Source organism: Zalophus californianus, chromosome 6 (genome assembly GCF_009762305.2).
Source record: "Zalophus californianus isolate mZalCal1 chromosome 6, mZalCal1.pri.v2, whole genome shotgun sequence".
NCBI lineage: Eukaryota > Metazoa > Chordata > Mammalia > Carnivora > Otariidae > Zalophus > Zalophus californianus.
This window is the reverse complement of record NC_045600.1, coordinates 76,178,291-76,193,534: the sequence shown is the minus strand read 5'-3', so window position 1 is coordinate 76,193,534 and position 15,244 is coordinate 76,178,291. Positions and strand designations below refer to the sequence as shown.

The following is a 15,244-nucleotide window of genomic DNA, read 5'->3' as shown; positions in this document are numbered from 1 at the left end:
TTATATATCTCATGCTCCTTTTGTTTCTCTCTCTTCCTCCTTTATTGTCTTCTTTTGTGTTAGATATTTTCTAGTCTTCCATTTTAATTCCTTTGCTGAGGTGTTTGGGTTTTTTACTACTTTTTTGAGTTATATTCTTAGTGGCTGTTCTAGGCAACTTGGTATGTATTTAACTTGTGACACTCTACCTCGAATTAATACTAACTTAACAAGTAAAATAAAGCAACTCTCCTCCAGTATTCTATTCTCACCTTCCTCCTTGTTTAAAATATAAGAACAAAAGAGAAATGAATATATTTATACCATATTTTATATTTACCTACATAATTACTTTTACCAGTGCTCTTTATTCCTGCATGTGGATTCTAGTTACTATCTGGTGTCATTTTCTTTCAACCTGAAGAACTTCCCTCAGTGTTTCTTACAAGGCCAGCCTGGTTGCCTTGTACGTATTTCTCACAAGTATTTGCTGATGGACCTGCTTGTGGGTCAGATAACACATTCAGAGTTGAAACAGTTTTAGGTCTGTCCTGGATTTTGCTTTCTGCTTGCCCAAAACCTCACATTCAGCCGGAGATGAGTAGATAGCTACTCCCCAGTCCTTCCTGAGCATGTGTGTGGCCTTGCTTATGGTCCACCCCACCTTCTTAGAACTTCTTTGGTCTGAAGCTAGAGGGAAGGCATGAGGACAGCCTCAGCCTGAAATACCATAGATTCCTACTTTTCTTACCAAGGCTCACTGTTGCTCCCCATGCTTGTGTCCTCTCCAGAGAGAGAGAGGGAGAGGACACAAGCGTGGGGAGCAACAGGCAGAGAGGCAGAGGGAGAGGCAAACTCCCCGCTGAGCAGGGAGGTGATTCGGGGCTCGATCCCAGGACCCTGGGATCATGACCTGTGCCGAAGGCAGATGCTTAACTGACTGAGCCACCCAGGTGCCCCACCAAGGCTCCATTATTTAAAAAAAAGAAAAAAATGTATTTCTCAATTTGTTGTACGCCTTTGGTCAATTTCCAGAGTCCTAAAACAATTGTTTTGGATGAATTTTGCCCCCATTTTTTTTCTTTTTTTTTTAAATTTTTTATTGTTATGTTAATCACCATATATTACATAATTTGTTTTGGTGTAGTGTTCCATGATTCATTGTTTGTTCATAACACCCAGTGCTCCATGCAGAATGTGGATTTTGGCCCCATTTTATCATTATTTTGTGGGGGAGAGGATTTCCTGAACTCCTCACTCAGCTGTTCTGGATGTTCCCCCGTTAGTGGGGGAAATTCTTGATTCTCTGAGCCACAGAATGTTTTAGAAAAAAGGAGGACTCCTGAAAAATAAATCCATGCAGCAGGGATGGGGGCTGCAAAAGCCATAGGACTTGAATTTTCCAAGAGCTGGGAAGTGAAAGATAGAAAAAATAACTTGTAAGTAGATTCTCCTCTCCTATCTTTTTTGAGAAACCAACAGAACATGCTGTGTACAATGGAAACCAGAAGGAAGGGAGGTGGCCTTCTGGAAAAGCAAATTAAAGTTAAACGAATAGGAAAGGAAGAAGAAAGAACAATGAGGAAGAAAGGTTAAAGTTTGCTTGTGCTGTCTCATCGTCCTCTGGCAGTTGCTGGGGGCTGTCCAACAGGACACATGAACGATGGGAGAGGTGAGGGAGCCTCAAATCCTGCTGACGAGTAGACACTATCCAGCTGTCCCAAGTTTAACCTTACGATAGAAACAATACATAAATAATTGTGTTATGGTAATAGTATGGTAAATAGTCAGAATCCTCTGAGATCTTACTTGAATTAAACAAAAGAAGTCCTTGCAAAAATCTGAGAACATAGTGGGGCAGTGGTTGAAGTGGGAAGTGGGGGGGAAAAAAAGCTGGGATGAGCTAGGTACCATTGTAGTTCGTTCTGAATCTAGACACCATCTTATCCCTATCCTGGGTACATCTGGGTCTCTTCCCCAAGGCTCTGGAATAGAATGTGAGCACCGTGAAGCCACTCAGAGGTCATATCTGTTTCCGCACCGTCCCCAGTGCCAGGCCTGTGGGTAGGATGTGTTCTGTTCTGAGGGAAGGCGGGATCGGCCTTTAGTCCAGTGGAACACTATTATATTGGGGGGTTTTGAAGGGACAAGATGAGGCAATCTAGCAATGAGAACCCACAGAACAAAATTAGACCCAGAAGTGCCCTGGCAATAATAGATTGTACCTTTCCTATTTTCGAGGTAGAAAACGAAGCACAGGAGGCTTAGAGGCACTCCAGATATTATAGGTTCATGGCAATGACTGTAACTTGGGTTTTCCAGCCCTCCGTGTAGTTGCCCCTTCAAATGGCAAAAATGCTAAGAACCTCTTTTATCTTTTCTTTTTCTTTTTTTAATCACACAAACACTCTTTATTTAACTGGTGTCATTATTTAACTGGTGTCATTGTTTCTAGTAAACTCAAATTTTAAAAAAATGGTGGGGGGCAGGGGTTGTGGGACTCTGCAGCTAGGCCGAACATACTGGGGAAACGGTACTAATTTTTTCCTTGAATCTAGAGTTGGGAAGTCATTCCTGACTGGGTTTTTTATTCCCAAACCTTCACCTCATGTCCTCACGGCATTCTCTTTCCCACTGTCTGTATCCTGTGATATCTCAGATCGTCCTTAGTGAGCATTTCCGGAGCACCTCCCATGGGCCAGAGCGCACACTGGTGAGAAGGCCCTCCCCTGCCTGTAATCCACTGGTGTTCTGTCCTCATCGCATGCACTTGGCATTTTTGTATACAAAATTGGAATTGTCACTTCATAACCTGGGTGTTCTCAGGGCTTGTTAAGCCTTTGCTTGAGACTTAAATAAGTCTTTTCTCAGCATGTGTCCAGATGAATAGGTAACCAAATACACCGTAAATGCAGGGGAGAACTCCTCAGAAATTCACCCGAGGAAAAGCCCTGATGTTATTTATACATTCAACCAATTCTCAGTCCCCTGGGGGCAGTGATGCAGTTGCACAGGGGATGGGTCCATTTCCCCCTTCCTCCTCTCAGCCTTTGCTGTCCAGAAGGCTCACCGGTGTACCCATCAAGGGGATGGGAAATGAAGGCTTATTTTGCCATCTGTGGAGGTTTGTGGTCTCTCTGTTTTGGCAGGATTTAATTACAAGACTTTTTGAAAAACTATGACCGACTCGGACAGACACACACATTCAGGCGAGGAGAGCCACAACAGAGACAGCAAGAGAGATGATGGCGGAGGGAACACTGAGGAGGGGTTGTGGAGTGATGGGGGGTTGCTGAGAAATAGGGGAGGGCACACAGGAAGTCAGGAGGAGACATCCGCGGGGAGAGCTGGTGTGTACGTGCACACAAAACCTTTATGAGGAAAACACATGCAGAGACATGAAAAACATGGAGAGAGAAAGAGACAGGGAGAGAGAAGACAAAAATATGGATGGAGGTGATAAAAACCCTTCCAACCTTAGATTTAACCTATTCCAAGAGGACTCTCTGATGGTTCGAAAGAACTGTAAGTTTTATTTTTAAAAGTGTTCTTATTGAGGTGCCTGGGTGGCTCAGTCGTTAAGCGTCTGCCTTCGGCTCAGGTCATGATCCCAGGGTCCTGGGATCGAGCCCCACATCGGGCTCTCTGCTCCGCCGGAAGCCTGCTTCTCCTTCTCACTCCCCCTGCTGTGTTCCCTCTCTCGCTGTGTGTGTCTCTGTCAAATAAGTAAATAAAATCTTTAAAAAAAAAAAAGTGTTCTTATTTAAAAAATGAGAAAGCGTGGCAGAAGGCACAGGTCTTTTCCCTTTGTTGATGAAACGTCTTTAACATCGAGTCAGCCATTTTCTTCTGTGGCTCTGTTGGTTGGCAGACGTCGATGTGTGGTCATTCACTTAGTGCCCACTGCAGGAAGCAGTGCCTTGTGCCCAACGTGGGGCAGGTAAGAACCAGGATCCGGCGGATGTGTGTCAGGGTCCCTGCCGAAGGCCCAGCGTCTGAGCCGTGTCCATCTTATGTTTTCAGTGGAAACAATCGCACAGCTGCCCCTGTCACCCTGCCGATCGAAGAGGTCCTGCAGACCTTACAGGACTTGATTGCCTACTTTCAGCCCCCAGAGGAGGAGATGCAGCACGAAGACAAACAGAACAAGCTCCGCTCACTCAAGAACAGACAGAACCTTTTCAAGGAAGAAGTAAGTAGAAAAAATTAAAATTGAGATTCTCATTGTGAGAATACATAAATACATAAATTCCCAGAGCTAAAATATCCCTATGATTGCATTTAGCTTTGTCTCCATGCATGCGCGTAGTTATGAAAGAACAAGAGAGAAAGGATGCTGGGAAGAAAAGGGTTCTTTGGAAGCCCACCTTCCCTGTCCAGCACGGGTTACGCTCCCAGTATACGCTGTAACCATGCACCTGGGCACACTCCAACCAAACTGTTTTTGAAAGCTTCAGTGCCACAGTGCACATGTATATCCAAAATCTATTTTCCAATAAATCTCAGCTATTAAAGCATGGCATTGGCTGTGTTTCCCAAACTTTAGAAGGTGTCAGAATTACCTAGGAAACCTGTTTGAAAAAATACAAATGCCCAGGTTCTACCACCTCTGAAATGACTGAGGACCTTAGTTTGAAAGATAACAAAGCCGGGTCTTACTTAGAACCTGAGCGTCTGAGTCACTAGGGATGAGACCTGGATGCAAGGAAAAACTAATGCAGGACTCAGGAGGCCCTGGCTCAAGTTCTGGCTCCATCCCTGGCTAGGTGTGATCTTAGAAAAGTCACATGCCTTCTTTGACTTGGATATGATGATTTGGCAATAACAGGTCATGGTCACACTCCTGCAGTGCCCCCATTCCTGGGGACAGGGCTTGTCCCTTGGGCGTTTCCAAAGTTAATGGCATATAGACACATCCCTGCTCAGTCTCCTGATTCAGGCAGACCAGCTCTGGGGACATGATGCCTGAAAGGCTACTGAAACAATATCTCTTTAAGAATAACTAAGCACAGATGTTTTCACTGGGTGGCATCATATTGTAATTTAGAAGAAAAGCAGTTAAAATCCACTTTTGGTTTTATTGTCTCTAAATTCTACCCTTTTGACAGAGGAGAGGGAGGAAGCAAGCATGGTTGTCTTGTGCATCTGAATGGAATTTCTTGAACTTCCTTTAGATTTAACAGGAAAATAGGAACTGTATCGAGGGCTGTTTCTGGGTGAGTCAGAATCATTTCACGCCAGGCCTAGAGCAAGCTTTTGTGAGACTCATTCACGCTCCCTCTTACAATATGTCCTTAGATGGAGTTAAACACATGGGGGCAAACCTGTCATGAGGAAACTGCTAACTTGGTTCCCCACCCCCCCCACCCCGCCATGGATGCTCTTTCATGTCTCTGGGGCATAAGAATGTGTATTTTGTTTTTAGGAAGAAAACAAAACCCAAACTGGCACCATGTAGGTCTGTGTGCACATTAGCATTATCAGCTATAAAAGGTGAATGACCTGGGAGGGAAAATAACAAAAGGATCCTCCTTTCTTAATCGAGAGCTTTCACTTGTTCCCCACCTCTCCTTCACAGGGAATGTTGGCCCTTGTGTTAAACTGCATTGACCGCTTAAATATCTACAACAGTGTAGCACACTTTGCAGGGATTGCAAGGGAGGAGAGTGGCATGGCTTGGAAAGAGATCCTGAACCTCCTGTACAAGCTGCTGGGTAAGCACACGCATAACCTCTCCCTGGGAAGATTTCCAAGGGGGCGGGGGATCTCTACAGCTTGGCCGATGATCATCTAGCTTCATTCTTGGAAGCTTCTTCTTTTTTCTTTAAGATTTTATTTATTTGAGAGAGAGAGAGCACAAGCAGGGTGAGGGGCAGAGGGAGAAGCAGACTCTCCACTGAGCAGGGAGCCCGACGTGGGGCTTGATCCCAGGACCTTGGGATCATGACCTGAGCCAAAGGCAGCCACTTAACGACTGAGCCACCCAGGCGCCCCTTGGAAGCCTTTTCTAACCGTTTGATTCTCACCCAGCCGTTCATTCTGTTAGCCAGCAGCTTATTGTGCTTCCCACACTTAGAGCGAGAAGTCAGCAGCAAGCGAAAGCAGGTGGGGATCGGTTTTGCCAAAACGACCCATAAAACCCTTGACAGTCACTTACTGCCTCTGAACCTCAGTCCCTCGTCTTTGAGATGAGGGAGCGAGACTGGAACGTGTTTGTGGTGCCCTCCGCGGTTAGATTTGGACACCTGAACGTTGAGGACGTTTCCTTTTTGTAGCTCTGACCTCTCACTGGCTGACTGTCGGTCAGTTGTGGTTCCCACTGCTCTGGCCCACTCGTCATTTCCTTTTTGGTGGGAGGAATAAAGGCAGAGAGTAAGGAAGTTCCAGCACCCAGCCTTTCTTCTCACAGCACGGAGTGGGGGTGATGTCCCACAGCCTGTGGTAACCAGTGCCTCCACACAGGCCCCAACCACCACACTGTAGGGAGCGGGGAAGCAGCGGAAGACAGTGTTGGCCTGTGTGAGAAGGGGGACACCGGTAGTTGCCCAGATGTGATGATGAGGCAGCATTTTGGGGTTTTGCTCTGAAGTGTATGTCCCATTAGAGGGAGTCCGTAGAAAGTTGAGTGGGTCAGAGGGGTGCCGGAGACGTCAGGTTGGACCCCTTCTTGATGTCAAGGGTCAGGCTGATTGGACTACCGCTGTTCTGTGTGACCTTGTAAAATCCCTTCTAACTCTAATACCTTCCAACTCTAATGGTATGTATGGCTCAAACTCAGTAATTTTTACAACAGTAGTAGTTAATAGTTACTGAGCTTTTTGTGCCAAGCAGTGGAATATCTCTTTTCGATCTGTGGAACAACACTTTGAGGTATAGGTACTGTTACCCATTTAGTCATGAATCAGAAGAAACTGATGCTCAGAAATGTCATAACTTCCCTAAGGCCATACATGTAGTAAATGCGAGAACTATGGTGTGAGGCCAGCTGACACCCCGCCCCCGCACCCAGCTTGTTGCAGCTGACCTGGAAATTGGACTGAATTCTGCTCTTCTCTAACTGTGGAGATACAAAGCAGAGGTCCTGAGGAAGACCTTTCCTTATCCAAGTATCTTTCAAGCATCTGTAAAACCCATCTTTGAAAACCAACAGCATGAGGAGCAAGTGCATGGACCCAGTTTACGTGGATTTGTTGCAGAGGCCAGGTCCATGGAAGGAAGGTTGCTGGGTCTAGCTCAGTGAAAATCTACTGACCGTGTATTCTCTCCCTCCCATAGCAGTATCATCTACCAGTGGTTCTCAAACATGAGCAGGCATCAGAATCAGCTGGAGGGCCGGTTAAAACACTGATGCTGGGTCCCATCCCCAGAGTTTCTGATTCAGTAGATCTGGGATAAGGCCGGAGAATTTGCATTTCTAACAAGTTCTCCAGTGACACATTCCAATCCTGGGACCATACTTTGGGAACCATTGTCATATGCTGATGTGTTTTAGATATTTTAGAGTTTCACATTTCCTTATTATTTGCCTATTAGTTTAACCAACCTTTCCAGCTCTTTTCACTAGGATGCCTCTCTTTAGCTCTGGAAAATAGCAAATCTCTAGCTAGGGTTAAGAACAGTGCAAAGAATGGAGTTCTTAAACCAGTAACCAAGCAGATATTTTCTTACTTATCCCTATCTGAAGTAATGTTATTAGTTTGTGTGTTCATTGTGTCTTTTGTCTTCTTTGTAAAGGCAGGAGATCTGCCATTGGGTTCCCACTGCTCTGTTCCCAGCAAGTGGACAGATGTTCAGGACATAGATTCTCTGGAATATTTGAATGAATGGTAGATTTTACTCTTCCAAATATAGGAACAACTGTATCCAAGGGCTCAGAAGGAGAAGATTGTTACACTCGGTTCCTTTTAGTTGCTAAGCAGATGAGGTATTTGACAGCTTCCCAGGTTCTTACGCTCAGCTCATCCGTATGCCCTTTAACCTGCATGTTCAAATGTGTCCTTTGCAGCTGCTCTCATTCGGGGAAACAGAAACAACTGTGCTCAATTCTCTAACAACCTGGATTGGCTAATCAGCAAACTGGACAGACTAGAATCTTCCTCAGGTAAGAATTGACAGGAAACAACTGTAGAAGGTGGGTTTTTTTCTTTCTTTCAAAAAGTAAGAAAGTTGAATCTTTGAATAATTCTTTCTTCCACTGAGTTGTAAACAACCCTCAAATTATTACCCCAACAAAAAGAATGTCCTAAATCTTCCTGGCACTGCTCTGGCTTTATTTGACACCTCTAACCCAGACTTCAACGATTTCCTTTTCTGTTTCATTTTTCACCTTGTGTGTTCGTCTCCATCGCCTGGATCCTTTAATCGCCTCCCTCCCACACACCCCAGGTTCCTGGTCTCCTCCCTTGTGGCCTGCACTCTTTTTCTTGGGGTTTCTAAATCCTCTCTGGACACGCTTCTCCTAACTGTTTGGGTTAGAAGCAGACTGAAGGATGAGAGGAGGAAATGATGGTTCCCCCTCTAAAACCTCAGTCACTCTTGACATCGTATCTATAACCCTTCTTGATGACTCACAGAGAATTTGAACCAGAGAGTAGTTATCGAGGGTAGGTGGCTGCAGTGAGGCTCAGAAGTTGTCTTCCTCAGTTTTGAGTGAACATGACAGATGTGGGCCCCCCTTCTGGACGCTGAAAGGTTTGATGCTTTTTTCATTGTCTAGAGATGGCTGGAGCTTGAACAGACCGACCAAAGGAAGGCTCTCTTAAGGACTCCTTACCTACACCTATGTCTTCCCAAGCCTCTGTTTTCTTCAGTGCCTCCTCTAAGGGCCAGATTACATTTCATAGTAATTTATAAAAGCCTCGAGAAACACAGAACCAAGGGGAATTTTCTCAGTAAAACCAATAGAGATACTGGCCAACCACTTCCCTTGTGGTTTCATCATGGTGTGTTACCCTTGTAGGTGCCAGGCTGCGAGGGCACCAGCTAGCTTTCCTTGAGCCTTCACCTAATACAGAAAACCATGCAGTGTGCCGAGAAAAGGAGCAAAGACAAATAGTCGTTATTTAGTGAGTTTATAGTTTGCTTGATAACACCAGTACTTCTGAAATGAAAATAATTTCTGGGGTGGTTCCTAGAAAAATTCTCATTCAAGGAATACTCCAGATATTTTCTAAATTACTTGAAGGACCTTTAGAATTTGTAGTAAACTGGGCATTTGCTTTTTTATACATGTTTAGGTATTGCTTGGCTTGACCAAATTAATAATTTCATTTTACGTCCACTTCTCTGTAATTTTTTTTAAGTTGAAGTATAACTAACTGACATACAGTGTTATATTAGTTTCAGGTGTACAGCGTAGTCTACGATTCTATACAACACCCTGTGCTCATCAAGAGAAGTGTATTCTTCATCCCTATGTCACCCGCCTCCCCTCTGGTCACCACCAGTTCTTTATATTTGAGTCTCTTTTTTTCTTTGTTTTATTTCTTTAATTCCACATAGGAGTGAAATCATCTGGTATTTGTTTTTCTCTGACTAATTTCACTTGCTGCTTCTCTCCATTTTGACATAGAAGGATCCATGTTTTTGTCCAGGAAGGAGGGAGGTGCGGCCAATGCTAAATAAAACTCCCCTCTGAATTACAGACGAGGTGGGCTACCGAGGCTCCTGAAGTCTACAAGACATGGCCACAGTCTGTCTTCTGGCCGGAAATGTTTAATAGAGACAAGGAACCGATAATATCCTGTCCCCTCAGGATTATCTTTTCACTCATAATTTAGGTTTCTAGGTGATGGTCGGTTCCGCAGCTTATTTCATGTCCAGGTGATTTTTGTGACATTCATGCAGGTATCTTGGAAGTTTTACACTGCATCTTGATTGAAAGCCCAGAAGCCTTAAACCTGATAGCCGAGGGCCACATCAAGTCCATCATCTCGTTATTGGATAAGCATGGACGGAATCACAAGGTGGGTGTCGGGAAGAAGAACCCAAACAGGGATGGCCTTGACCTGGCTTTTCCCTCCCTGCTGCTTCATAACCGGTGTGTGTTACTGAGAGCATGTGGACTGATCTCTTTCTCAGCTTTGATTCGGCGGTATGGGGGCACCTTGGGAAACTGAGGATCTGAAAGACCCTTCCTTGCCTGGGAGCACACTCCAAGCCAGTCACACTGGGTCTTGCATGTCCTCTCTCTCTCTGTTTCCACCGGCTTCCCAAGCCCCACTCACTGTCTTCAGCCGTGAGCACACAGCTGACGGGGGCGGCGGGGGAGGCCACCTGCAGGACTTGCTCCCACCCTCGGGCCCAGGAACTCAGTAGTGGAACAGCTAATACCAAGCTGTATAAAGAAGAGATACAAAAATCAGATAAAACTAGTATAGAAAGTCTTGGCAACTGGCTTGTTAGTGAATGAAATCAGATTTGCCCTGAGTCGAACCAAGTGAAGTAAATGAATCTACATGAGCAAGTGAGAGGACTGAAGCTGCCAGGCCTTCCCTTTTTTTTTTTTAAAGATTTTATTTATTGATTTGACAGAGAGACACACAGAGAGAGGGAACACAAGCAGGGGGAGTTGGAGAGGGAGAAGCAGGCTTCCTGCTGAGCAGGGAGCCTGATTTGGGGCCCAATCCCAGGACCCCAGGATCATGACCTGAACCAAAGGCAGATGCTTAATGACTGAGCCACCCAGGCGCCCCAAGTCCTTCCCTTTGATACAAAACAGCTGTGTGACTTGGGGCCTCAGTGATATCCTCTGGGCAATGGAGATAATACCACTTCATTTACTAAGGTGGAAAGCTCTATCAATTTTTTGAGGTGTCTTAAAGTTCTACCTCTCTAATTATATGGAATTATATGGCTAAGACAGAACAATCTGCAGGGAAAGTCTATTAAAATGTGTTTTTTCCTGACCTTTCAATATCTACCCTGTAGATGGGGGTTTACTGCCCTGACTAATGGGAGTGAGCAGGAGGGTCCTCAGGCTGAGGGGGTGTATTTCAAGAGCAGGTGACATGAGGGGCAGCAGCTGTGCTCCTGCAGAGTGGAGAAAACTCAGCTTGGTCACTGGCCCTCCTCCTTTGGGGGCACTGCTCATTTGAGACACATCTCAGGGGGTCTAGGAGAGCAAGCCTCTGCAGCATCGCTTAGGTGTGTCTCCCTTAGGAAGCAAAAAAGCCATGGTCCTTAGTATCGGTGAAATTGCTTGGCAAAGAAGAGAAAGAAATATGTGGGGCCTGTAATTGCTTTCCCAAATGTGGTAAATCAAAAGCAGCATCAGCCCAGCGTCTGTCGGCTCCAACATGTTCCTTCCCGTCTGCAAAGCATAATAAGAGTAATTGATAAGCACCCAAGTAACACATGATCCGAGCCATGAGCTACATACAGATGTCAGGAGGAGCCCTCTGACGAGAGAAAAGCTGCCGTCTCGTTTCATTGCTCCTGGGTCTTCTTTATGATCATACCACATAACGCGCTTAATGAATAACCAGCTTTGTTATGGCTTCTGTGAGCCAGAAGCCACAAAGCATGTAATGGATGTCACTTGGTGGCAAGTGGATGACTATTCTGCCCTTTCAAAGGGGAGAAATCGGAGCCTGAGTGAGCTGAAGGACTTTGCTACAAATCAGTACCCGGTCTGATATGTGACCCGAGTGGTCTAGCAGAGCAGTCTTTCATCTTCTAGAGCCAAGGTGCTGTTTGAGAAATTCCTGCGACGTTGTGAAAGTTCAGGCAATATGTTCTTGGCACATAAAAGCCTCCTCTTGGATATATCCCTTTTTTGTCTCTTGGTGGATTTTTGGATGAATGTTGGCTTGCCATGAATTCAGGCCTTCCCTTAGAAATGATCTGAGTGGATAACACTTATTTTCAAAGAGAAACCTGTCTCAAATCATCACCAGGGCTATTTGTGGTAGCTTTGTAAACAACGGCAAGGCCAGACTTCTGTTTTGACGCGTTCTCTTTGCTTGGAAAATGCCAAGGTGTGGTGGTTTGCTCTCTAGGCGGCTCCTTTTTCTCCAGTCCTAGGTTTCCACATGTCTCTGATCTACTCACTTAGTTTTCCATGAAGACAGTGACTGAAAATATAGAGAATTTTTGAACCACCAGGCACCTCCCAGCTCTTCCAATAACAGCAACAGTAATGATGACGATGATGATAGCGAACATTTATTTTGCATTTGACAAATGCCAGCTACTGTCCTCCGTGTTCACAGGCATTTTCCTTTGTCCTCAGGATGACCCCAGGAAGTAGCATTCTTATTTCCACTTGACCGAAGCAAGGCTGGCACGTGGGCCTTGAGACGTGAAGCCTCCTGCCAGGGGCCACACAGCTAATTTATGACAGACTAGGACCAGACTTTGGGTCTCCCACTCACAGTTTCATATTCCTCCCAGTGTTTCTCAGACTGTGGTCTGTGAGCGTGTTCTTCGGGGTCCACATGTTCTGTGAGAATATTTTTAATTTTGTGTTCTTATTTTTAAAGTTCTCTAAATACAAAACCATGCAGTGAAGAATTCATAATTAGAAGGCATTTTTATACAAGTTAGCATTTCTGAGACTGGAATTTGAACGCCCCTCTGGGTCCATCCAGGGTCTTCAGGGTCGTGACATTTTTCTTTTAAAAAAAGGTTCGTACATCTCATGGGTTTGATGAACCCCTTTTTGTACCATTCCAGCTCCAATCGCAGGTTGAGAACGGGGAACGTATACGGTAGTGGCGTTACTATGCCTTCTCTCTTCTAAGATTTTTCACTTGTTAGCTCTATCCCTGCCACGGAAACCATTGCCACTCATCTAAAGCATGATCTAGTGGAAGTCAGGAAGTTTGAGGAAAAGAACCCAAACTTTGGAGTGAAAAGGACAGGAAAGCGTGTGCTCACAACATGCCTTTCTCTCATTGTCCCCTGCCCCTCGACCTCTTAGTGACTTGGCTCTTGCTGATGCCCCCTGCCGTCTCCTCACTTCTTAGCTTTCCAGGACCCATCATAATTCTCTCTGACCTTCAATACTTTGTTCAAATACCACTCTCTCCATGAAGCTTTTTCTGATTCCAGTTGAACATGGTCTCCTCATTTCAAATCTTATACAGCTAGCATGCCATTACTTGGTGATTCCACTCTGCCTTTCAGACTGTCGTTAGGTTTACACATAGATGTCTCTCACAGACTCTAAGTTCCTTCAGGGCAGTGACCAACTTTGCATCCCCCCCCCCCCCCCACCGCAGTGCCAAGCTGATACGTTCTACATGGCAGGCATTTAATCCATGTTTGTTGAAGGTAATAAATGAATAAATGAGTAAAGCCAGAATCCATTCCCACCTTACTTACTATGTTGGTAGCGCTGATTTTATTGTTTGGTAAAAAGAACGGTTATGGAACACTGTTAAGTCACCTTCTCATTTTCCCATGGACTAAGCATCTTATAATAAAATAGGCCCTTTTTACTTGGCCCCAAACCTATCCTACTCCAGATCTCAACATTGTCACAGATAAATGTTTTTTATTTTTGTAAGGATTTGGAGCCACTCGTGAGAAAAATATATTGTAAAATAGTATCATAATGGGTCCTGGGAAAGTATAAATCAGAATTGAAGGTTTGGTCTAGGTGAGGGGGGGGGGGGGGAGATACAACACAGGCAATCGAACCATCAACTCCCACACAGTTGCTAAATCATCTCTGAGCTCCCAGGCAGCCAAGGCAATATAGAAGCATTTCCTGCCACCCGGTTCACATCCACAGCAAGAAAAAAATCTGTTCCTCGGGGGCTTCAGAATCCTCATTTTTCAAATCTAGGACTTGATTTAAAAAAAAATCACAGAATAAGTACAATTAGCATTTTTACAGCATTTACACAGAATGAATACATTTTAGCATGGAGCTGTTTTTATAGACAAAAGCTGAAGGACGGAATGAAAGAGCCAATGACGTTTCTGTGGATATACAATAGGTATTTATTTTTAAAGGAGAATTCCCATGTAAGCCTATGTTTGGGATAGAGACTAAAGTGGAAATAAAAAACAAACTGAGAGGATCTTGAATGAACTGTGGTGTCAGTAACGAAAAGGATAACAAGCAGAAGCCAATGGCCTCCACAGAATGAGCCAGGGAAATTTTCAAGTTGGGCCAGTGTGTAAATTAGAAAAGCCTAACTCCTAAGACAGACAACCCCACATTCTCATAAGGAAGATTTCTTTTTCCACATCACAGCCCTAGGCCAGTCAGTGGGAGTTCTCCAGTCTGGGAGACCCAAGTTCTTTCCATCCCCTAGAACGGTGTTTCACAGAAGGCAATGTGCGTACCCATCATGTTAGAATGAAGGCTCTCAGCTGGTAAGTCTGGCAGGGGTGGGGGTGCATGGGGTGCTCCTAAGCCCCTACATTTCTGGCAAGCTCCTAGGTAATGCTAGTGCTACTGGATCACGCTCGGAGTAAGGAGACCCGTGACTTTGTAATCTTTCCTTGGATCTCTACATCCAGCTGGAAAGAGAGTGTGAGTGCAAGGAGGACTCTGTAGAAGATCGAGGTCATGTCCGCTTAACCTTCCAGTGCCCACAACTTAGTCACATGACCCTACGTAACTGCAAGGGAAGCTAGGAAGTGTAACCCCTGTGGGCTCAGGACTAGAAGGAAATGGAGCTTGGTGACTGCTGAGCAGTACCTGCCACATCTGGCCATACATCCCAGAGGTCGCTAAGGTGCTCCCCCTCCGTCAGAAGTACACATGACCTCTAGGTTCAATGCTTGTGCATTCCCCTGTGGTGGCCTCATCTTGTCTACACTCCCTTCACCTTTAAAAGAACCCATTTAAGCTTTTTAAGAAAAGGAAGTTTGGCCCCATTCCCCCATTTTACGCTGAGAAATGCCTTCTAAAATAGAGCCTAGGGGCACCTGGGTGGCTCAGTCGGTTAAGCCTCTGCCTTCGGCTCAGGTCATGATCCCAGGGTCCTGGGATCGAGCCTCATATTGGGCTCCCTGCTCGGTGGGGAGTCTGCTTCTCCCTCTCCCTCTGCAACTCCCCCTGCTTGTGCTCTTTCTCTCTCTCCCTGTCAAATAAATAAAATCTTAAAAAAAAATGAAATTTAAAAATAAAGCCTAAACAGTGTCAGCCCCATTGCTTTATGGCATCATTTATTTATAGGTGAGACATTCTGTTCGTCTAGTGCTTCTCACAGAGTCTTTTTTTCTCCTGGCTGTTCCAATTGTATGTGGATTAAGCTCTGCTCTCCCTCTGGCTATGACAGCAAGTCTCCCACAGCCTTCACTCCGA

The 15,244-nt window shown here is 45.1% G+C and overlaps 1 protein-coding gene across 1 annotated transcript in view; it reads left to right on the top strand.

Moving 5' to 3' along the window:
* Positions 1-15,244, top strand: part of RYR3 (ryanodine receptor 3) — a 523,406-nt gene that overhangs the window by 265,773 nt on the left and 242,389 nt on the right. Inside the window, exons 13-16 of the mRNA XM_027569112.2 lie at positions 4,003-4,171; positions 5,558-5,693; positions 7,985-8,080; positions 9,826-9,944. Coding sequence (XP_027424913.1) covers positions 4,003-4,171; positions 5,558-5,693; positions 7,985-8,080; positions 9,826-9,944 — 520 coding nt within the window. The remainder of the gene's footprint in view (positions 1-4,002; positions 4,172-5,557; positions 5,694-7,984; positions 8,081-9,825; positions 9,945-15,244) is intronic.